The sequence below is a fragment of the Carassius auratus genome, chromosome 29 (genome assembly GCF_003368295.1).
Source record: "Carassius auratus strain Wakin chromosome 29, ASM336829v1, whole genome shotgun sequence".
Classification (NCBI taxonomy): domain Eukaryota; kingdom Metazoa; phylum Chordata; class Actinopteri; order Cypriniformes; family Cyprinidae; genus Carassius; species Carassius auratus.
In genome coordinates, this window is record NC_039271.1 from 12,976,915 (window position 1) to 12,996,692 (window position 19,778).

General features: G+C 37.6%; 2 protein-coding genes across 3 annotated transcripts in view; one reads left to right on the forward strand and one right to left on the reverse strand.

The window, feature by feature from the left end:
* Nucleotides 1-1,153: 1,153 nt before the first annotated feature.
* On the reverse strand, nt 1,154-4,415 carry pax4 (paired box 4). Of its 2 annotated transcripts, XM_026210488.1 has the most exons (9): nt 4,346-4,415; nt 4,166-4,215; nt 3,468-3,598; nt 3,174-3,389; nt 2,304-2,394; nt 2,029-2,166; nt 1,846-1,928; nt 1,659-1,731; nt 1,154-1,588 (listed from the first exon to the last, which is right to left on the reverse strand). In XM_026210488.1, the coding sequence occupies exons 2-9, from the start codon at nt 4,197-4,199 to the stop codon at nt 1,260-1,262; spliced, it is 1,095 nt and encodes a 364-aa protein (XP_026066273.1). In that variant the 5' UTR covers nt 4,200-4,215; nt 4,346-4,415; the 3' UTR covers nt 1,154-1,259. The 2 variants fall into 2 exon arrangements, with proteins under 2 accessions (XP_026066273.1, XP_026066272.1); XM_026210487.1 differs by lacking the exons at nt 4,166-4,215; nt 4,346-4,415 and having other exon boundaries at nt 3,468-3,862.
* A 3,819-nt stretch (nt 4,416-8,234) lies between these two features.
* snd1 (staphylococcal nuclease and tudor domain containing 1) overlaps nt 8,235-19,778 on the forward strand; it is a 158,907-nt gene continuing 147,363 nt past the window's right edge. Inside the window, exons 1-9 of the mRNA XM_026209660.1 lie at nt 8,235-8,562; nt 10,716-10,865; nt 12,770-12,890; nt 13,002-13,083; nt 15,403-15,563; nt 17,168-17,259; nt 17,668-17,826; nt 18,783-18,889; nt 19,252-19,342. Coding sequence (XP_026065445.1) covers nt 8,485-8,562; nt 10,716-10,865; nt 12,770-12,890; nt 13,002-13,083; nt 15,403-15,563; nt 17,168-17,259; nt 17,668-17,826; nt 18,783-18,889; nt 19,252-19,342 — 1,041 coding nt within the window. The 5' untranslated portion in view covers nt 8,235-8,484. The remainder of the gene's footprint in view (nt 8,563-10,715; nt 10,866-12,769; nt 12,891-13,001; nt 13,084-15,402; nt 15,564-17,167; nt 17,260-17,667; nt 17,827-18,782; nt 18,890-19,251; nt 19,343-19,778) is intronic.

The following is a 19,778-nucleotide window of genomic DNA, read 5'->3' on the forward strand; positions in this document are numbered from 1 at the left end:
AATAGGGAATCGTAGAGTTTTCCCTAAATGTTTATGCGTTTGATCTTCCTAAGGTTGGCAATAAACACAACCGTATTTAGATGAATTGCATTCATATTAGAAATGAGCCTTTGAGTTTGACCTCTGCATGTTTGTCAGTGTTGTCCAGGCTCTCTGCTAGTGCTTGAAGCATTCTGGTTTGTGTCCAAGTGTTGATCTTGTTCATTCAACCGTGTAGAAGTATGTGAGTTTAGGCCAATGCTCACAGAAGAGATTTTTCATCAGATGAACTGACAGAGGTGGTCTAAGAAGAGTGCATACTACAGTATATAAGTATTAAGAATATAAGACATTGTGTAAGTAAGAGCAGATACTAGTGCCAATGGCCTCAAAGACCGAGACTGCCGAGGAAAACTGAATAGCAGGGCTCTTGGCGCATGTACTGCAGTGCAAGCTGTCTACTAGGACTTTTATTTTTGTTGTGTACTTTTCTGAAAAAAAAAAAACACCTATTTCCTGATTTGTCAAGCTAAATAGCTTTTGCTGCTACTGTACAGTATGTGTAGAATAAAGGTGCCCTGGCATGTTTCTACACTGCAAAATTACAGTGTAAAACATTATAAAATTACATCATAAATAGGATTTCTGCAGGTCTTAAACAGGTCTTTAAAAACTCTTAGTTTGCCCTTCAACAAATTAAGGCCTTGGAAATTATTCAATCTGAGCCAAAAGTATTAAATAAAGTCATTGCATTAAATATTGTGTAAACTGCAAAACATCCCTAAGTACTTGGTCTTAAAAAGTCTTAAATTAATATTCATAAATAAAATCCATTATAAAAACAAGTCAAGAATATTTTGAGTAGCTTCTCCTTTTAATTAATTTCATTGGAAGATTTATTTTATTTTTTTACAATAATTTAATTGTTGTTTAATTTTCCTTCTTCTTCCTGTTTTTTAGCTGTTTATTAGATATTTCCACTGATTTGACAAATAATTTTCCATTTGAATTGAATCAGACAATCCTTTAAGTTTCTGGTCCATTCATTTTAAACCATTTATTTTACTTAAACCATACAACCAAAATATCAAATACATGTTTTTAAACAGTCTTGATCAATTAGCAAGAAACAAATATAATATTTTCCAAAAAAAAAAAAAAAAAAAAAAAAAAAGATTTCCACAACAAGCACGGCTATTTCTTTCCTTTGCTGCCCTCTACTGCCCACAACATTGATGTTCATAAATGTTCTATTTTGGAATTCAAAACATTGAAACATTCTATCCAATCAGAGTTTGATAAGAAGCCCACTGTGAATGATTAGCCATTAAGATCCTTTCATCTGTCATAAAGGGAACAATTCGGTAAACTGATTCCTCATTAACATGGTGGTATGGCGGCATCAGACTCTCTGTGTGATCCAATGGACATGTTGACGCTGCATCTGAGTTCAAATGAGCAAATGGGAAAGTGTTCTTGTCTCTTTGATGGGCCAGTGGAAAAGTGGATTGTGACTGATGAGCCAAGTAACCGTCCAATGAGCTGCCAGATGTTTCTGGCAATGAAATCAAAGCATTCCTGCTTCCCAGAAACCCCGGCCTAGTAACACCTGAGAAAGAGACACTGTTTATAATGCAGGTTATGTAATTCTACAATGAAAACAAGACATCAGCACATACCCAGTGATCCACAGTCACTTTGTTCTTCCTTTTGTTCCCTCCTCATCCTCGCTCTGCGATTGGAGAACCAAACCTTTAGATGGAAGATCAAAATCAGGTTAAACATCTCAGCCTCTTTTTCATATGACAGATGTTTACTTTTAAGGAACGAAAGCATGTGTTAGCTTAAATTTTAAAGCTGCATTGCCTTTATGGTGTTCTGCGGAAGGTTTGTCTCCTCAGACAGCTTTTCCCTGGTCAGCAGGTCTGGATAAAGCCCGTGGATGAACTCTGAATAGCAAGGAATCAGAAGGGGAGATGTTCTAAAGTAGCTCAGTATAACAGGACACGGATGACTGTGAACGGAGACTGAAGTGATTAAAGTGATCACCTTCCTCTAACCTCTGGCTCTGATCTGTGGTGAAAGCCGTTCTGCTGCGATGAGAGGTGCGTCGCAGGTTCGCGTTCAGTTGTTGCTGATTTGTCTGAGCTGTTGTGTGTAAGCTCCTCTGCTCATCCACTTGTTCCTCTAGGGTGACAGGAAGTGAAAGAGGGGAGGTTATATTTGATTCAAGACCTTTAAGTAGGATAAACACAGGTAGGACATTTACACTTAGTCACCTTTATCATTATTCTTCTATTACTAGTCAGTGAGAAAAGGGTTACCTGTGTAACTGTGTTTTACATTTGGATATGAACTGCCCACCATGTCCACATCTAGATGAATCTTCTTAAGAATCCGGTTTATGGAAGACACCTGATGACATCATTCATTCATGAGTCATACAAACGTTTTTGCTGAACAATAAGATAAAAAATATTTTACTCAATATTTTTTGGAGGCTATAGACTTGTGCATTTAAAGGAATAGTTTACTCCAAAATTAAATTTGCTTACTTTTTTTCTTTTCTTTATCAGAACAGAAATTAAGCATTACATCACTTGCTCACCAGCAAATCCTCAGTAATGAATGGGTGCCATCAGAATGAAAAAGTGATAAAAACATCACAAAAAAAAGTCTTCAGTCCATCAATTTATGTCTTGTAAATTGAAAAGCTGTGTTTTGTAATAACCAAATTCAATATTAAGATGTTTTAACGATAGTTTTTTTTTTTTTGGACTCTCATTCTGATGGCACCCATTCGTTGCTGAGGATCCATTGGTGAGCAATTGCTCAATTTCTCCAAATCTGTTTGGAATAGGAAACAAACTTATCTACATTTTGAAATATTAGTACATTTTCCACAAATATAATTTTTCATCCTTTTAATGAATAGTTCAACCCAAAAAGGAAAAATTCTGTAATCATTTACTCACCCTCCGGTTGAAGAAAGTCATACAGGTTTGGGTTGACAAGAGGATAAATGGTTTAAATGATGAAAATTATTTTGGTGTTGGGGTGAACTATTCCTAAAATTTTATGATGTCAATACAGAAACTGTTAAAAATATAAATATATTAATGTTAAATGTTTTGAATATTTGCCGTTGACCAAATAAAGAAAAATCCACCAAAATCAATGAAGTTTTAACCTACACTGGGGACTTTATCTCCTCTGCAGACTCGATCTGTAGCCAGTTTCTGTCGGATCTCCCAGGCGAACAGAGAGGGGTTCTCCCGCTTGTGCTGGGCTATGATGGAGATGACGTCAGGGGTCAGGAGTCTGGGTCTGCTGCCTCCCGTTGATTTAGGACCAATGAACCCTGTGCGCTGAAACCTGCCCAAAATCTTACTGACGCAGCCGTTGGACACCTGCACAGAGCACGCTGTTCATCCCAACATGTTGATATTCAAATGAACACGTGGTGAAGTGAGAACTGTACTCAATACCTTCAGTATCCTGGAGATCTCGCACGGTCTCACGCCCTCGTTCGCGAGCTCAATCATCAGTCTCCGTTTATAGACGGGAAGAGGACGGCCGTTTAGAAACACACCGCCCTGCTGATTCACACTCCCTTCTCCTGACACATACATAACACAAGTTACATCATTGGGAGCTTTGCGCATTTATGATCAAGTGGTATGTAATCCAGAATCAGATGAACAACTTCAATCACTGAAACAAGGTACAAAACTGAGGCGATATGCATTTCAAAAGTCACTCATGTATAGGCTACACTTTAGGTACAAGGCCTATATCTGCAAAAATGTATGTATTTTTTATAGGTACCACACGATGTGATTTTCTGTACCTACATTTTTGTTTCTGATAGTGTTGAAAAGAACAGTTTTCGTAATGAACTAACATACAACTTTTGCTAAAGCCTTATATAAGTTCAGCAGTTAGACTGGTTCTACATAAGTGAAGGCTTCAGAGCCGATTATTATACCATTGTCATTATGTCATTATAGTTGTGTGCGTCTTTGCAGTAAAAACGCGGCTATACAAATGAGGCTATATAAATATGATGCGTGTCATATATAAATAGTTTTCAGAGTTTCAACTCGATTTCTTAATCAGTAAAAGTCTAACTTTAGCAATTAGGGGTTGAAAATCTTTGGAAGCACTGTAATTATCAATTGCCAACCTTCGTTTCCCAGATCAGAATTTGCGCCGCACATCCCAACGTGCACCTGGCTGGGGGCCATGCAAAAAAAAAAAAAAATCAAAATTACATTTTAGTAAACATTTAATGTATTAAATTATCCTGAAATCGAATGCGAGAAAAAAACACTCTTCAAAACGAGTAAGTTAAAAGCCATCTTACAGCGGAGATGGTCTTATTCTTCTTGAAGGAGATGCGTCCCTGCGTCTGGCTCCCACTCAATGCCCCCTCGCGTGACTTCTTGTATTTAACACAGTGCCCTTATCAAGATGACGTACTGTCCACACAGGAAGAAAGTAAATACAGACTCTCGATGGTGACTGCTCACCAGTGATCACAAGGTTCGGTTTTTTTTCCAAGATAGTCATAACGCGTTTGTGTCACACTGTGTGATCGTGGGTTCTCAATTTCATGTTGGATGTAGATATTAGTCTGAAAAGTGTTTTAGATTAGGCTGTGGGAGTGACACTGGGGTTCAAAACAGATTACGATCCCCAAAATAGGTCCTACCTTTACATTTAATAAACACGTTTAAAATTTTCTCAGAAGTTCCATTAAATTAAAACAGTAGCCCTCTAAAATACCACTATGTCATTCGCACACTGTGTGCACCAACTGGACGGGTGCAGTGGTTTCCTAGACTTCCACAGGTCCCATGCATGCCCATATAGGCTAAAAGGGGCACAAACATTTAGCCTAGTGTAGCCGATTTTTTTTTTTTTTCACTTCGAGAACTTATGTTAAGCTAGCTAAACCACACTTGCATCATGAATACTTGATGGGTTTAAATAATCGCTATTGCTGAGCGAACAGAGAGCGAGCAGTAAGTGTGGAGTGTCCCATTTCAGCACCACTCAGCGCTGAACAGGTCCCATGATGTTCTGAATGAAAGTGAATGGAGTGCTCGCCCACATATGAAAGCAGTCAGCTTCCAAAGGATAGTTCTAAAATGTTAAACTCATTCATGAGCATACAATCTCGATTTTACTTCTGTGATTCTCAAACGACTGGAGCTTGAGGCTCTCCCGGAGGTCACGTGACAGGCGCATCTTCCACCCTTCCACGCGACAAACGTAGGCTACATGTTAATCAGATTTAGTTCTTTTAAAGCAAACATTTGAAAACCTGCTCCAAAGACGACTGCCATATGGTAAAGTGCTTTTGATAAATCATAAATCCATCATGGAGCCCCTTTTATTACATTTTCTTTCAAGCATGAACAAATAGAGTCAGAGGAGCAAATGTGAACCAATTGTGGTTTTATTTATAAAAATCGAGAGTTGAAAACCCTCCCAGATGTCCCTTGTCTGGCCAGCAGATAAAATGTGTTGTAAACGTTTCAAAGGAAATATTTGGAGAGCAAATATTAGCGAGAGAGTATCCACACAAGCCTCATCTTTGGGCCTGCTCAATGACTAATTGGGCATCATTAGGTAAATCCACACAGATCGAAGATTGTGAAAATAAGGTTGGTTTTTAAAATGCCATATGGTGCAAATTACATATTAACCACCTCTTACAGCATAATAATATCTGTAGGACTGGACGGTCCGCATATAAACTCGACGACCGGTTTGAACGCCAACATCTCCTTGCCAACGGGATCAAAAGACAAATAACATATTTATTTATTACTTTAAAGAGCTTTGCGTTATTTTTTGTTAATTTTATTAAAATACATTAGTTAAAGTAACGAGTTAATGTTTTAAAAATTAAATAAAAATGATAAAATCCTCTCTCTGCGCAAGTTTGTTTGGCACTTTGGAAATGTTTACAATTTGAATCTTTAAATCAAAACGATCGTGATATATACACTGATCTTGTACCATCAGATATCAAGAAAGCAATCCAAATTTTTATTTTTTTCCATGCTGTGCTGTGAATTCTGACACTAAAATCTGATGTTGCTCCCGCGTAAATGTGCACTTGGAGCTCTCCAAACGCGCACACGTGTTATGCACTATTCAAACAGCCATTCAGATACTGGTTTGCAGCTTTAAATTAGAAAGAACACGAAAACTTTTTGTTGACACCGACTTTAAATCATGGAAATCTCCTTTTTTAGTTCTCACAGTTCGCACCAAAGCTCATGTTTTTTTTCTTTTACAAATAAGAAAGTGCACTTTTGTGCCTGTGCAAGATTGCTGATAAAGATTTCCTCCCCAAATCTGTAAGTGAATTACATAATTGTTCAAAAACTTGCGCCATACCATATCCAAAGCTCTTGGTAACCCATGTATCCAGCATTGTAAGAGTAATTTATGCGACAGCTGGGAACAGTCCAGAAATAATCATTTAACTTCTTACACAGCCTCCCTTTGTATGCCAATGTTCCAATATGATATAAAGTAAGAAAATCATGCTTTTTTTATTATTATTTTTATTATTATTATTTTATTTTGCAGGCTTCTGTGAAGAGAATGATGTGTTTAGTTATTGTGTGCGCCTTAATTGATCCGAGTACTGTAATGGACAATGTTTCAGTAGTTCTCTAATAACATAAAGAGATGCGGCCTGTTCCTTTATCAATCAAGTAAATATACAATCAAAAGGGTGAATTATAATTGTACGGTTGCGGGCGTGAGTAAATAAATGTCCAATATGACTTCCAGTTCATTCATATAATATGAAATCTCTTTTATTAATTTTAGATTAAAAGAATGCCTTCTGTCAGGCCATATTGTAAAATAAACTAAGATCATTATTTCAGGGCACCATTTTTCCGTCAGAAGGATTTCCCCAGTGCATCTGGCTACTTTTTTTTTTTTTTTTTTACATGGCCTAAATTCTGGATTATCATAAGAAAAAAGGGCGATGTCAACCAAGTTTTACGCATGCGCTTTATTGTAAGCATATAGATCGGTACGCGTAATACTTTACTAAATCAAAGATACACGTAATAATTTTTCAAATGGCGTCATCTAGTGGTCAGTAAGCACCTCCGCAAATTATTGTCTGCCTCTACAAATGTTCTATTAGGCCGGTGTAGGTTCTTTTCTTCAATATCGAGCCATGAATGTTAGTCATGATGCGTATACAATTATGAAACCCACCGAACTAGCAGCTAATTAAAGAACGTAAATGGTAAAGTGCTATCAGTCTCGGTATCACCGACGCATCCAACAAGTTATTACATAATTTATAATCATGCAGCTTGTACATTATTGTTTGAATTTAGAAAAAAGATAAGAAAAATAGAATTTCAATATGAAAATTACAATGATTGAATCCAACACTTAAATGTCTCAACGACTCAATAATAATAATGATGATGATGATGATGATGATGATGATAATAATAATAATAATAATAATAATAATAATAATAATAATAATAATAATAATAATAATAATAAAATTAATAATAATAAATAATAATACATTATCGGGAGACCCGTAAATTAAATTACACACATTAAATTACACATTATATTCATGCATTTTTGACATTCTTTATGGATTGAAAATAGTGTCTATCGTGATCTTTTTTAATTGAATAATTTCAATTTACAAACTCAAGTGGGTACTATCTCTGTGTACCCTGTCTCATGACGGTTCTTTACGTGCGCTCTCAGATAGATAGATAGATAGATAGACAATTAAATTATAAAATGAAAAGCAATACAGCAAAAATAAATAAAGGGGGGGAAATAATTTAATAAAATTAAACTTATTTATTTATTTTTCAATTTAATTTTATTTAACTTCTGCTGGTTTGGACCTAATCCTCTATCTTTAGTGTGCATAATGCTTATTCAAAGTCTGCACCAGGCAATATAAAGAAAATAAGAATGAAGCAATAGCCAAGTCAGAAAAAATAATAATAATTTAAATGGATTAAAATTATTAAACATTTTAAGTGGGAGTGTTGTGGATAAGTGCACACTTTTTTCAAATCTGGGCTGACGTGTCGCACCTCCCCTCTAAACGGATGTCATCACTCTCGCACTCTGACGTCACAACCAGACGTTGAGGACCACAATGGAAATAAGTCCTGGACTTTATTGTGTTTTTATCCTCGATTGCATCTGATGCCTTTTTGTTTTTATGTTTACTGTAAGGCTTTCTCGATATGATTAAATAAATCAAATCAAATCAAAAACCAAATCGCCCCATTCAGCTTCACGAGTGTGACGCGGTGACCGAGGAAGTGCAACATTCCGACGTGTACCTCCTCACGCTGTGCTTCCGGTCTCTCTTCTCCTCCTCGGCTCACAGCAGAGGCGTCTCGTAGGACTCTCCCGGCTCGTGTACCTCTCTCTCTTCCCTCCCTAACGGAATACTCCTCTAGCCCAGCGGACATGGCATCTGCAGCAGCGGCACAGGTTCAGTCCAGCCCAGCCTCAGCTCCACAGCTGCAGAGGGGAATAGTGAAGATGGTAGGAGAGCACACGGGACACAAATGTGTGGGTTTGGGGGTGCTGGTTAACTCACTAGTTCTCATAGGGGAAGAAGTGATTGCAAAGACTTCAAAAGTTCTTTATTTTTTTATTTTCCAGGCATGCATTATGCATCTTATTGCTTCTCGTTTAGTTCTTTTGACTTCTGGCTTGTCTCCGTTGTTTTCATGAGCAGCAGAGATTGAGAGAAGTTCAGCGCTCTTCAGCTGTGATCCAGATGGCCAGTTATGCAACATTTGTAGTCAACGTTTCCCTAAACTTTTGACATCTTTCATTTGCTGTTGTAAATGCTGCCAAACATTATTATAAACCAGTCGCTAAATCTAAATATTTTGCAGCTGCAAATCATTATTTGTAAAGAGGCACATTTTTCATAACAAACTCTGATAGTTTGTTAAGCACCCTCTTCTGTCAAAGCTGAGCTTTTAAAACACTTCTAGAGATTGTTCAGCACTGATTTAAACTAGAAAGCCAGCGCGAATCCCATACTTGCGGGTTTAATTTGCGGTTAAGTGTTGCGGGATGTCAATTCTATCTAATGACTCGAAACTTTTGAATCGGTTCACCAGAAGATTCATTCTGGGATGCTGTCAGGTCGCGATTTAAATGCGAGAATATGGGCCCTCGCTGTGGATAAGAGCGAATTAATAACTTAAACATTTGTTCAAAAACACCTCTATTCACTTACTTATCAAGCGAGAACTGTCCATGGAGAAACCCAGTAAGGTGAGAGAGCCTGGAAGTAAGTTAACCTCTAACGTTACATGAAAACAAACCTGGACAGGTTTTATTATTAGATTAAAATTTTTTACATTTTCATGTGTTAATGTTATAGCCTTTCCTTGTGAGGATGAAACACTCAATTAATGTATCCTGGACTGGTCCTCCAAAAATACTAACCCTGTTACTACGTTAAAACCATGCTAACTTATTATTAGCCAAAACAATAAAATGATTTGACAGAGTTACCTTAGGATTTTGAATTCTTATGTTGATTTTATAGATATAATTCATAATAATTATAGTTTATTGATTCAGTTGAATATGTTACGTTAATATAATCAGTTCCATGGGATAATATAGCGCCTTAATACATTTAAACTTGATTAAAGTGGTTGGCATGGTAAATTATTGTAAATGAAATGTCATGACCTGTCTTTGTATAGCTTTGACTCTGCCTAAACATGAAATTATCCTTTTTAAAACGAACAAAGTGCTTTCCAGTCTTGCTCAACTCCTTGTTAAATTAAAGCGTGTTGGATTTGGGAAATTCATGAACAATTTCCGCCCCAGACTGTGATGACGGAGACCGGTGTATTCTTCCATACAGTCAGTGATTAAGCAGGCCCTCTCCTCTCAGCGCCTTTCTTAAGGAAATAATGAACTGAACCCTTCACTGTTTGACCCCCACTTTCTTGCTTTATTAGATATGTAATACATTCAAATATAGCCCAGATGAACACTCGGTTACGCAATCAAAACACAGATGATAATTAGTGTTTGTGTTATATGGCTTTGTGTTTGAATCAAATGCGAGCAGGACAATAACTTCATCTGATGCCGCAGATATTTCCAAGCAGGACAGTGCGGACATTTGTTCAAAAATTAGACTTAAGACTAAAACAATGCACACCGAATATGACATCTGATTGGATAAGCCACTCTTAGATCTGCAAAAACTGATTCTTAAGGCAAAAAGCACACAGGATGAGGCTTGTAAGCATTATTGCTGTAAACACCTCAAACATCTCAGAGAACAATCACTGATTCAAATGCTAATGTGAATACACACATAATCGGCAAGCTCTCCCCTGAGTATTTGAAGTTGTTTTTGTTTAGGGAGCTGAGGTGTCATGCTGTGATTAACAGAGTTGTGATTCTTTCAGTGATGGTATCTTTGGTTAGTGGGTGTAATAGATGTTCAACTGTTGGCCAAACACAAACAAGCAGGTCCTAAAGGAATTGTGGCCTCGATCAGATACCTCAGGCATTCAGTTGCAGACTGATTGTTTGTGTCATGCATCACCGATGCCAGTGCAGTTACAGCTCTCATCATTATTGACATGACTGGAATGATAAACTATTTATGAAACCTTATATAAGAACTCACATTGATTTGTTTTTCTTTGCAGGTCTTGTCTGGTTGTGCGGTCATTGTTAGGGGTCAGCCGCGAGGAGGACCCCCTCCAGAACGGCAGATCAACTTGAGTAACATCCGAGCAGGAGCTCTCGCACGTCGCGCAGTTCAAGGTCAACCAGATACCAAGGACACACCAGATGAGGTAAACATCAGCGCTGCTCTGGCCCCTTGATTTACTTTTCTTTTCTAAACATGTTGATTCATAGTCTTTCTTTCTTTTTTGTTTACGCAGTGAATTTTCTGTTGATCATGCTAACTTATTTAGTTTTTTGTGTGTGTGTGTGAAAAATCGGAATATTGCAGAAAAATTATAAAATTATATTTATTCTAGTTGCAAATAAAGCAACATTTCTGTCCACTGTGATCGACAGCAAAAAAATAAAAAATAAAAAATAAATAAAAATCACACCTTCCTGGGAAACTGATGTAAAGTGGTCACGGTCTTATTTGTGCAATGTGTTCATAAAGCATTAAAACAGAAACAATATAAAAAGTCCTTGAACATGGGAAGCAACATAAATTTATTATTCTTTAGGGCAATAATTTTTTTTGTATTATTTAGGGCAATATAAATAACTTTTACTTAAGTGGGAGTAAAGCAGTCGCAAATGCAACAGTTTTCATGCTAAGTGACTAAATGTCCATTGTCAGCTATTGGATAAATTATTAGATTTCACTCACCAGTGTTTGAGTTAGAGGCTAAAAATAAGTTTAGCACTGATATATTTTGACTTACTTATGCTGGAACACACTGAGTGTGTGAGAGTTTGACTCTTTTGTCTTAACGGCACACCGTTCTCATTGATAGCAATGGATGTGCAGTGTGTTTGATGCACCGTAACTCTAGTGTGTAGCGCCCTACTCACCGTTGTTTGGGTGAGAGCGCTCTGTGTTTCTATCCGACAGGCAAAGAGAGAGTGAGCGAGTGAGAGAGACTTGCAAACCATGCAGAATTTACACGTAAATGGTATTCTTTGCTGTATTTTCCTGTCAAATGATTGAGTTCATTCAGAGTTTTTCAGCCTTCAAGCAAAAGCCACTGCCAGTTCCTTTGGTATTCGGTGGAACTAATGCGCAAACACATATTACCATCCACATTTGATTTGTGCAAGTGAGCGAACACAGTCCTTGCGATTTAATATTCATAATCACAGCAACTCATCAGACCTGATCTAGTCTGGCCAATAAAAATTACAAGCCAATAGTGATTTTATTGGCCTTGTGTGCATGGAGGGTTGCAATATTACTTTTTACTCAGTTTTTCATCAAATAAGGGCAGCTTTCGTGAGCATAAGAGACTAAAATCATTTTTAAGGAGTCTTACAGACCCCAAACTTTGGAAAAAAAATGTATGTGAACGTATCCTTGAAGATATATTCCAACTCAGCCCAGTGTATGTGTTTATATTTGTATTTCTGCCAAACATATTAATTGACATCCTTAAGTTTGCGTAAAATTTTTTTAGACAAGCTCACTTAATAACAGTGTTGTAGTGCATATTCTGGGAACCCACTATAAAATGACTATAAACATTAATAATAAGTTTAACGCTTAATTCAGTATTATTTCCTATTATCAGTAACATTGAATTTTGCTGTTTGATCTACGGTGTATTCAGTAATGTGAGTTGTATATTTACAGTAATGCATGAACTGGTAAAACGCATACCTTGAATGCATTGTTAGTCTCTTTGAATAATAGAGAAACTCCCATCTGCCAAAGGCATAAAAAAAATGAATAAAGAGGTTTTTGGACCATAAGCCATATAAGTCTATGCGTTCCGCTTCATGCTGTCTCTAAAATCACAGTTTTGCTCCGCGTCTTGTGACCTTTTTCCTTAAGTAAAGCCATTATATTTTTACACCTTGAATTCTACACCTCATTAACTCCAGAATGTTTTTGTTTGAACATTTCCAATCTCACCTGAGTGAATAGAGACTCTTTTTAGTTGCTAAAGCACATCCTCCGATGCTGAATGGCTGTAAATAGCTGTGTGTGTGTGTGTGTGTGTGTGTGTGTGATTTATTTCCTTTTTTTTTTTTGCAGCCTTGGGCTTTCCAGGCACGAGAGTTTTTACGTAAGAAGGTAATCGGCAAAGAAGTCTGCTTCACCGTGGAGAATAAAACCCCTCAGGGCAGGGAATACGGCATGGTCTACCTGGGAAAAGGTGAGCGTTGTTTATATTCACAAAAAAAGAATCTCACTGCAACAGTGCTGATCTGAAATGTGTGTGTTTATTTTAGCATTGTTATAGTAACCCCTTATGATCTCTCCAAAGACACCTCAGGAGAAAATATCGCTGAGTCCCTGGTGACCGAAGGTCTCGCCACAGTTCGTAGAGAAGGCATCAGAGGAAACAAGTAAGAACTCTGTGTGTTTCCATTCCTCATGCATCAAACAACTCGTGTCAGTATGGTTCTTGCACCTATTGTAAAAGCCACAATGCTGGCTATGTATTCCCATTGGCTGAGATCATTTGTGTTGTCACAACTGGTGTTATTGTAAAAACACACGATTTGTCCTGCAGGGGGCAGTGTTTGCCTTTAATGAAGCTTAGACACTCTAGTCTAGGGCTTTAGCTGACATTATTGCTTTACATATTTCTATGTTTTGATCTCTCACTCCCTCTTCTGGACATATCTGCTCATTACACATCCGGTCTATCCGCCCTTTCCCTCTGGCTAGAAGCGATGTAATATTGTCCTAAGCTTTTGGGACTTAATGATGCGAATGCGGGCCGCTCTGTTAAATGGCCCTGAACAATTGCCAGTGGAATAGGTTTGCTTTAGGCTCATTTTCGCCACAGGAGATGGTGATGTTAGACCCACTGTTTTCTCCACAGCCCCTGAACAGCCTTCTCATTAGCCAGGCCTGCTGTGGCCCATCACAGCCCACTGGATCGACTATCATAATCTCCAAAGGGGTCGTGTTTAAACCTGGGCCGCACTTTGCCCACCAGCCCTCATTTAGGCACAGCCGAGCAGGGAAGGATGCCCACTCCTCTCTCCCTGACACGCTCTTGTTCCCTCTTTTGAAAAGTTCAAGGAAAACAAAACTTTACTAGACAAAGACAACTTAAGATGGCTGATGAGATTTGGCAGCCCCTTATTTCCTACAGTAAAAATGTATGAATGCTTAGTGATTTGGAGCTTTGGGCTTGTCATGTCATAGCCTGAAGGTGACTTTTCTTTGACATTTGCTTTACCAGCCTTGGTTGTTACTAAATGAGTGAGTTTTTAAACAATGACAATGACAATGAACCCAGATGGCTGGTTTGAATATTGTGAGCTTTGTGTTTGTGTCCATTAGACATGGCAGTGTCCTAGTCTCCCATGAGCCACCCACAGTTGGTTTACTGACTATCTGATGAATATTGCTTGTAAAACTGGAAATTTACACAAGGGTACAATGAAATTTCACAACTGTAATGCAATTTGTGGCAATTGATGTCTGTAGGTTTTTATCAGTCCAGCTGAAAACAAAATATAGTTTGAAAGGAATTCGAATTTCTTCAAGTAGGAAGCTAGTACACTAGAAACTCCCATGCGTTTTCCACTGTTTATGATGGTTTCTGTACAGCCCCCCACTGAGATTGACACATGTATATGTTATTAATTTCAAACTTAGCGTGAAATCAAAGAAAACAAAAACAAAGATAACTGATTATTTACTATGTAAACAATATTAAAACAACACTGTTCCTGTCAGTTTGTGTCCAGAATGCATTGCTGACCAGACTTTAAGTGATGTCAAAGGTCCGGATTTGTGAAAAGGTTTGTTTTTAGCTAAAGATCCAAGTTCTTTCCAATGTGTGCATATTGCAGAATGATGGCATTGAGTGTCCAGTGTTCACATTTCATGTTTGCAGTTTTTCAGCAAAGGACAAATGCATTTAAATAATCTCAATATGGAGATACTCCAAATAGGAATTCAGAATGCGTGCTCGTTCAGTGTAGATCTGATCTAAAAAGAACTTTGAGTCTTGTGTTTTCATCTAGTTTCAGTGGGGAAATTAAATTATCATTGTATGCATGTTAATATTCAATCTCTGCCATCGAACCATCAAAACTCCCGTAATTCATAATTAAATCCTATAATTAATTTGTTGTCCAAGCCAAGACATTAAAGGAAGGGCTGATACATAATTGACAGACTTGCCGGTCAAACTTGGTCTTTAATTAATAGACTTTCACCATCCAAATTTTCCCCACTTAATAAAAAAAAAGTTTTCATCGTAGATTCTGATTCATCTCTCTCTGGTTCATTCTGTCTGGCTGTCTCGCCTCTTTAAATCTGTTCATTATTAAGCCCAGTGCTACTTAAACTGATAGAGCCTCATTAAAATAAAAAATAAAAAATCTGACGAGTGTCTACCATGGTCCGACTTTTTAATTCCCCTTAAAGATAATGATGGCTTTTAGAACAACAGAGGAATTAATTGAAGCATGTGTTGGCTTTTGATAATGAACAAACTCATTTGAAGAGCTCATCAAGGCCTCAGAAAAAGAGGCTGCCGTACATGAGAGACCTCAACATCTGCTGCTCAGTGCATTGAAGTCCAGAGAGGAAAGAAAAGCAGTCTAGAAAAGATCTTGTCGTCTTAGTTTAGCTCTCAGAACTCTTGTGGTAAACTCTGTGGTTTGTAACTTGATATTTACTGGACTCTCTGGATGTTTCAGTCCTGAGCAGGCCAGACTGTGTGATTTGGAGGACCAAGCCAAGGCTGCTAAAAAGGGTTTGTGGTCGGAGGGTGGAGGTGCACACACCATTCGAGATTTGAAGTATACCATCGAGAACCCCCGCAACTTTGTGGACTCCCTCCACCAGAAACCAGTCAACGGTAAGATGTGTGACGAACGTTTGTAGATCACATGTTGTACTCTTGAGGCCCAGTACCAATGCTGGTGCGAACATCACTAGTGTTCAAGATCAAGTCCAAATGTCATATTCATGTATGCAGATACATGGAAAGGAAAGCAGTACATTGACTAAATTAGAGTCTCTCTGAATCTGTCTGTCTGTTTATCTGACTGTCTGTCATCAGTGGTTAAAATTTCATTTATGTATAAAATTGTGCTGTATAGGTTTTATTTTTGTTCTAAACAAATAATCTACAAAAAAGCACAATCATTAGTTTCATTACAACTAAAAAGATTTTGTGAATTTGATAATTGCAGATATTAAACTTAAATGATGTAATATTTGAAAATATCAAGAATATATTAAGTCACACCGGAAGTACTGGTGCCATATTTAGGGACCACAATACCATAAAGACTTGTTTTCTTTTTACCCAGAACACTTTAAAATTACTGCATGCATTTTCTTCAGACAAAAGCTGAAATTATGCACAATAAAACACTAGTGCAATGTCTCACTTTTCTTCCAGAAGCACTTTTTTTCTCTCTCTCTTCACAGCTCTGCACACAGCTCATTTCTTCTATTTAAAATGAATACTAACCCTGATGAGAGTTAACCTCTATCAGAGGGCTAGCCAGCTCACTGCAAACGTACAACTGAGTCATTAAATGCTATAGAAAAGTGCCCCGTTTTCCCCTCTTCACTAACAAGCTTATTAGATGCTAATCAGAAGTCAAAGTTGCGACATTGCTCGTAATATTAAATTTAAACACACTTGGCCACATGACCCTTACCAGCGTGGCTGTGATTCACCTTCTTAGCGAATTATTTCACGTCGCTGTGCGGTAATGCCGAGTGATTTTTTTTAAACATGCCAATTTGTTGTTTTGTTCAAAAGTGAGTACCATGCAGAGCTGGAGAGGCCTGTTTACATACTGGCAGCTACCCACATGCTGTGACACCACGTCAACTTTCTGTGAAGTGGGCTGACAATTTGAATCGGAAAAAACAAAGTTAGAATCAAACCAACATGCTGAATTGTCTTAGTTTAAAATATTACAATAATTGCAGAGAGAGTTCATAGTGCTATATACATCATTCTTTCACTGGTATTGTTGTAATTTTTTTCTTAAACCCTAAACTATGGTGTTTAATTTTGTACACTACCATTCAAAAGTTTGGGGTCGGTGAGATTTGGATGCATTAAACTGATCAAAAGTGAGAGTAAAGACCTTTTATGATGTGAAAAGATTTTTAATTTGAATAAATTGAGTTCTTTTGGACTTCAGAGAGTTCTCTAAAATTGAAAATTAAATGCTTTTTTGAGCACCAAATCAGCATATTGGGATGATTTCTGGAAGGATCATATGACACCGATCGCTGATGCTGAAAATCCAGCTTTTCCATCATAGAAAAATACATTTGAAAATGTATTAAAAATAGAAATGTTACTTTATATTTTATTACTGTTTTTACTGTACTTTAGATAAAATATACTCTTTTTAAAGTGTTACTGACTCCTTTTGAATGGTACTGTAATTTTAATTGTGTGAAACAGATGCTGTTTCTCATATACCCACACAGCCATTATTGAACATGTGCGTGATGGCTGCATAGTACGGGCACTGCTTCTGCCCGACTACTATCTGGTGACAGTCATGCTGTCTGGAGTCAAGGTGAGTTTCAGTCCTTCTCTGTGTAATGCTATGATTAAAAGAAACCCCATTTCTTTCAGCAGAACCCTTGAGACCGATATTTCTCAGTTTCTCATTAGTTCATTTCTATGTATCTCTTGAGGGGTAGCCTTGAGAGATTCCCTCTAGGTTTTCTTAGACCAGACCTGTTCCATGAATTCAGTAGACCATCTTACTGCGTCATCTGACTAATCATGAAAAAATGAACTCCATAACTGTGCTAAATTAAGTGTGTTGGAGTTTTCACTCAGTGAATTATCAGGAAAGGGTTTACATTCTTTGTAAAGGATTATTGTGATTTGTTTTCTGGGGTTTGTTTCTTAGTATTTCCCAGTAGATTTCAGAAAATGTATATTTCCTGTAATGTTTATGGAAAATCTGCATCTCCAGTGCCCTACGTTTAAACGGGAGGCAGATGGCAGCGAGACCCCCGAGCCTTTTTCAGCAGAGGCCAAGTTCTTCACGGAGTCCAGACTTCTTCAGAGAGACGTGCAGATCATTTTGGAGTCCTGTCCCAACCAGGTCATTCTGGGGACCATCTTGCACCCGGTATGAAGCCAGATCATCCCCGATCAGCTTTCTGTTTGATCTCTAATAACTGCAGTTGAACAAGAGTGTAAACCCTGTGAGTTCCTCCTAGTTCAGATTTAGGCTAGAGCAATAAAGTCTCGATCCAAAATCTCGCATGAGATGGACTTTCTCAGTTGGAAAAAACCTGTAAAGTAAGTACAGTCAGTCACATCGAGTAAGATAGCTTGAAGTTTGTCTATTGCTTAATATTTTTTGAACAATACCAGATAGAAATAAATCATCACTATCATCGCTAATCAAGTTTTCATCAAGCATATAGCGTTTTTAACATGCATGCCACAATGACATAGACTAAATTCCTAAGGAAAAGGGAAGCATACCATGTTTGTTACCACAACAGCAATAATGCCCATTTTTAAGTGAACATTGTTATCTCAAACTGTTTTTCGAGGCAAGTAAATGGTTAGGAAGAAACTTTAGGACAAAGTAAAAATTGTTTAAAGATCAAAGGTTTTATTTAAAGTAAATACCAAGCCAATACGAAGCATTCAAATAAACTTTCAAAAAGCTGAAAGACTGAAACACTGGCACTTTTGACATCCTCAGTGTTTATAATTCATTAAAAACCAAGGCTGTAATCATTAATACATGGTGTGGATCTACAGGTCCAGACTTTAATATATTATGCACATGTTTGTTGTAAAGGCCCTTCAATGCCAAGAATGTGTAAAGCCTCCTAGCGTCATAGTTCTTGCGAATCAGAGTGTCAGACATAATCCGTGTCACACAATGTGTGAGGATGTTTTGCTCATGAACAGTAGTATGCACATTCACCTTAGTGTCTCTTTCTGTTGAGAAAGCCAGCAAAGCTTCACATTGTCAGGTTTCCTCCCCTTCTCTTTCTCTTTTCTCAGTTTCTTATGAATTTCTTCGCTAACATGATATCCTTGTGTTTGTTTGTGTGGTCATTACAGAATGGGAATATCACAGAGTTGCTGTTGAAGGAGGGCTTTGCTCGTTGTGTGGACTGGTCCATGGCTGTTTACACGCAGGGTGCTGAGAAACTCAGAGCGGCAGAACGGTCAGTGCTTGTCAGTCGGACAGTTGTCAGCCCTAGTTCACTGTTCATTTCAAATAAGCCTGACAATTGGGCTGTTGGATCAGACTGAGCAGCTTGATAAATGCTTAAGAATTTTCGCAAGTTGCTCTTATTTCATGTTTCGGCACAATAGTTCAGCAAATGTGGCAACTTATCACACAAGAACATTCAAGAACATGATGCCCACCTGCTGGATTACTGAAGCATTAGACACAATCATAATGAAAAATGATAGGAGCACACAAGGTTGTGTCTTTAATCCAATTAAGTGAATATGTGGCTGTCCTTTTTTGCTGTGCTTCATTTTGGTCAAATGTCTTATCTCTCTCTCCCAAACCCTGCAGATCAGCGAAAGAGCGTAAAGTGAGAATCTGGAAGGACTATGTAGCTCCCACAGCCAATCTGGACCAGAAGGACAGACAGTTTGTTGCAAAGGTGAGTTTTTGTACACTCACACATTCGGTTTCAATCCGTCCAGGCTTTATAGTGATACAAGGGTCAATGACACAATGCTTATTTATCCAGCTTATTTGTTCAGATGTATTCCTCTTTTCTGAATTAAATTAAATCAAAATAATGAAAGCCAAAATGAATGCAGAAAGTCTCATCAAAAGCCCTTTTTTGGATGATCTGTTACATAGAAATCTATGTCATGATATTTAAGAAATTATCTGTTGCTACTTCGTTTAATTACAACATTAAACTATTATAAATAACCAAAAGTAAAATAAATCAAAATAATGAGGAGCAATCAGCAAACTGAAATTCTCAAAACAGGAAATTGTATCATAGAGAGAACCCCTGTGGACCCTCATGATTAAACTTTTTGGGGGTAATGATTAAGATGTGTACATTCACACATATTACATTT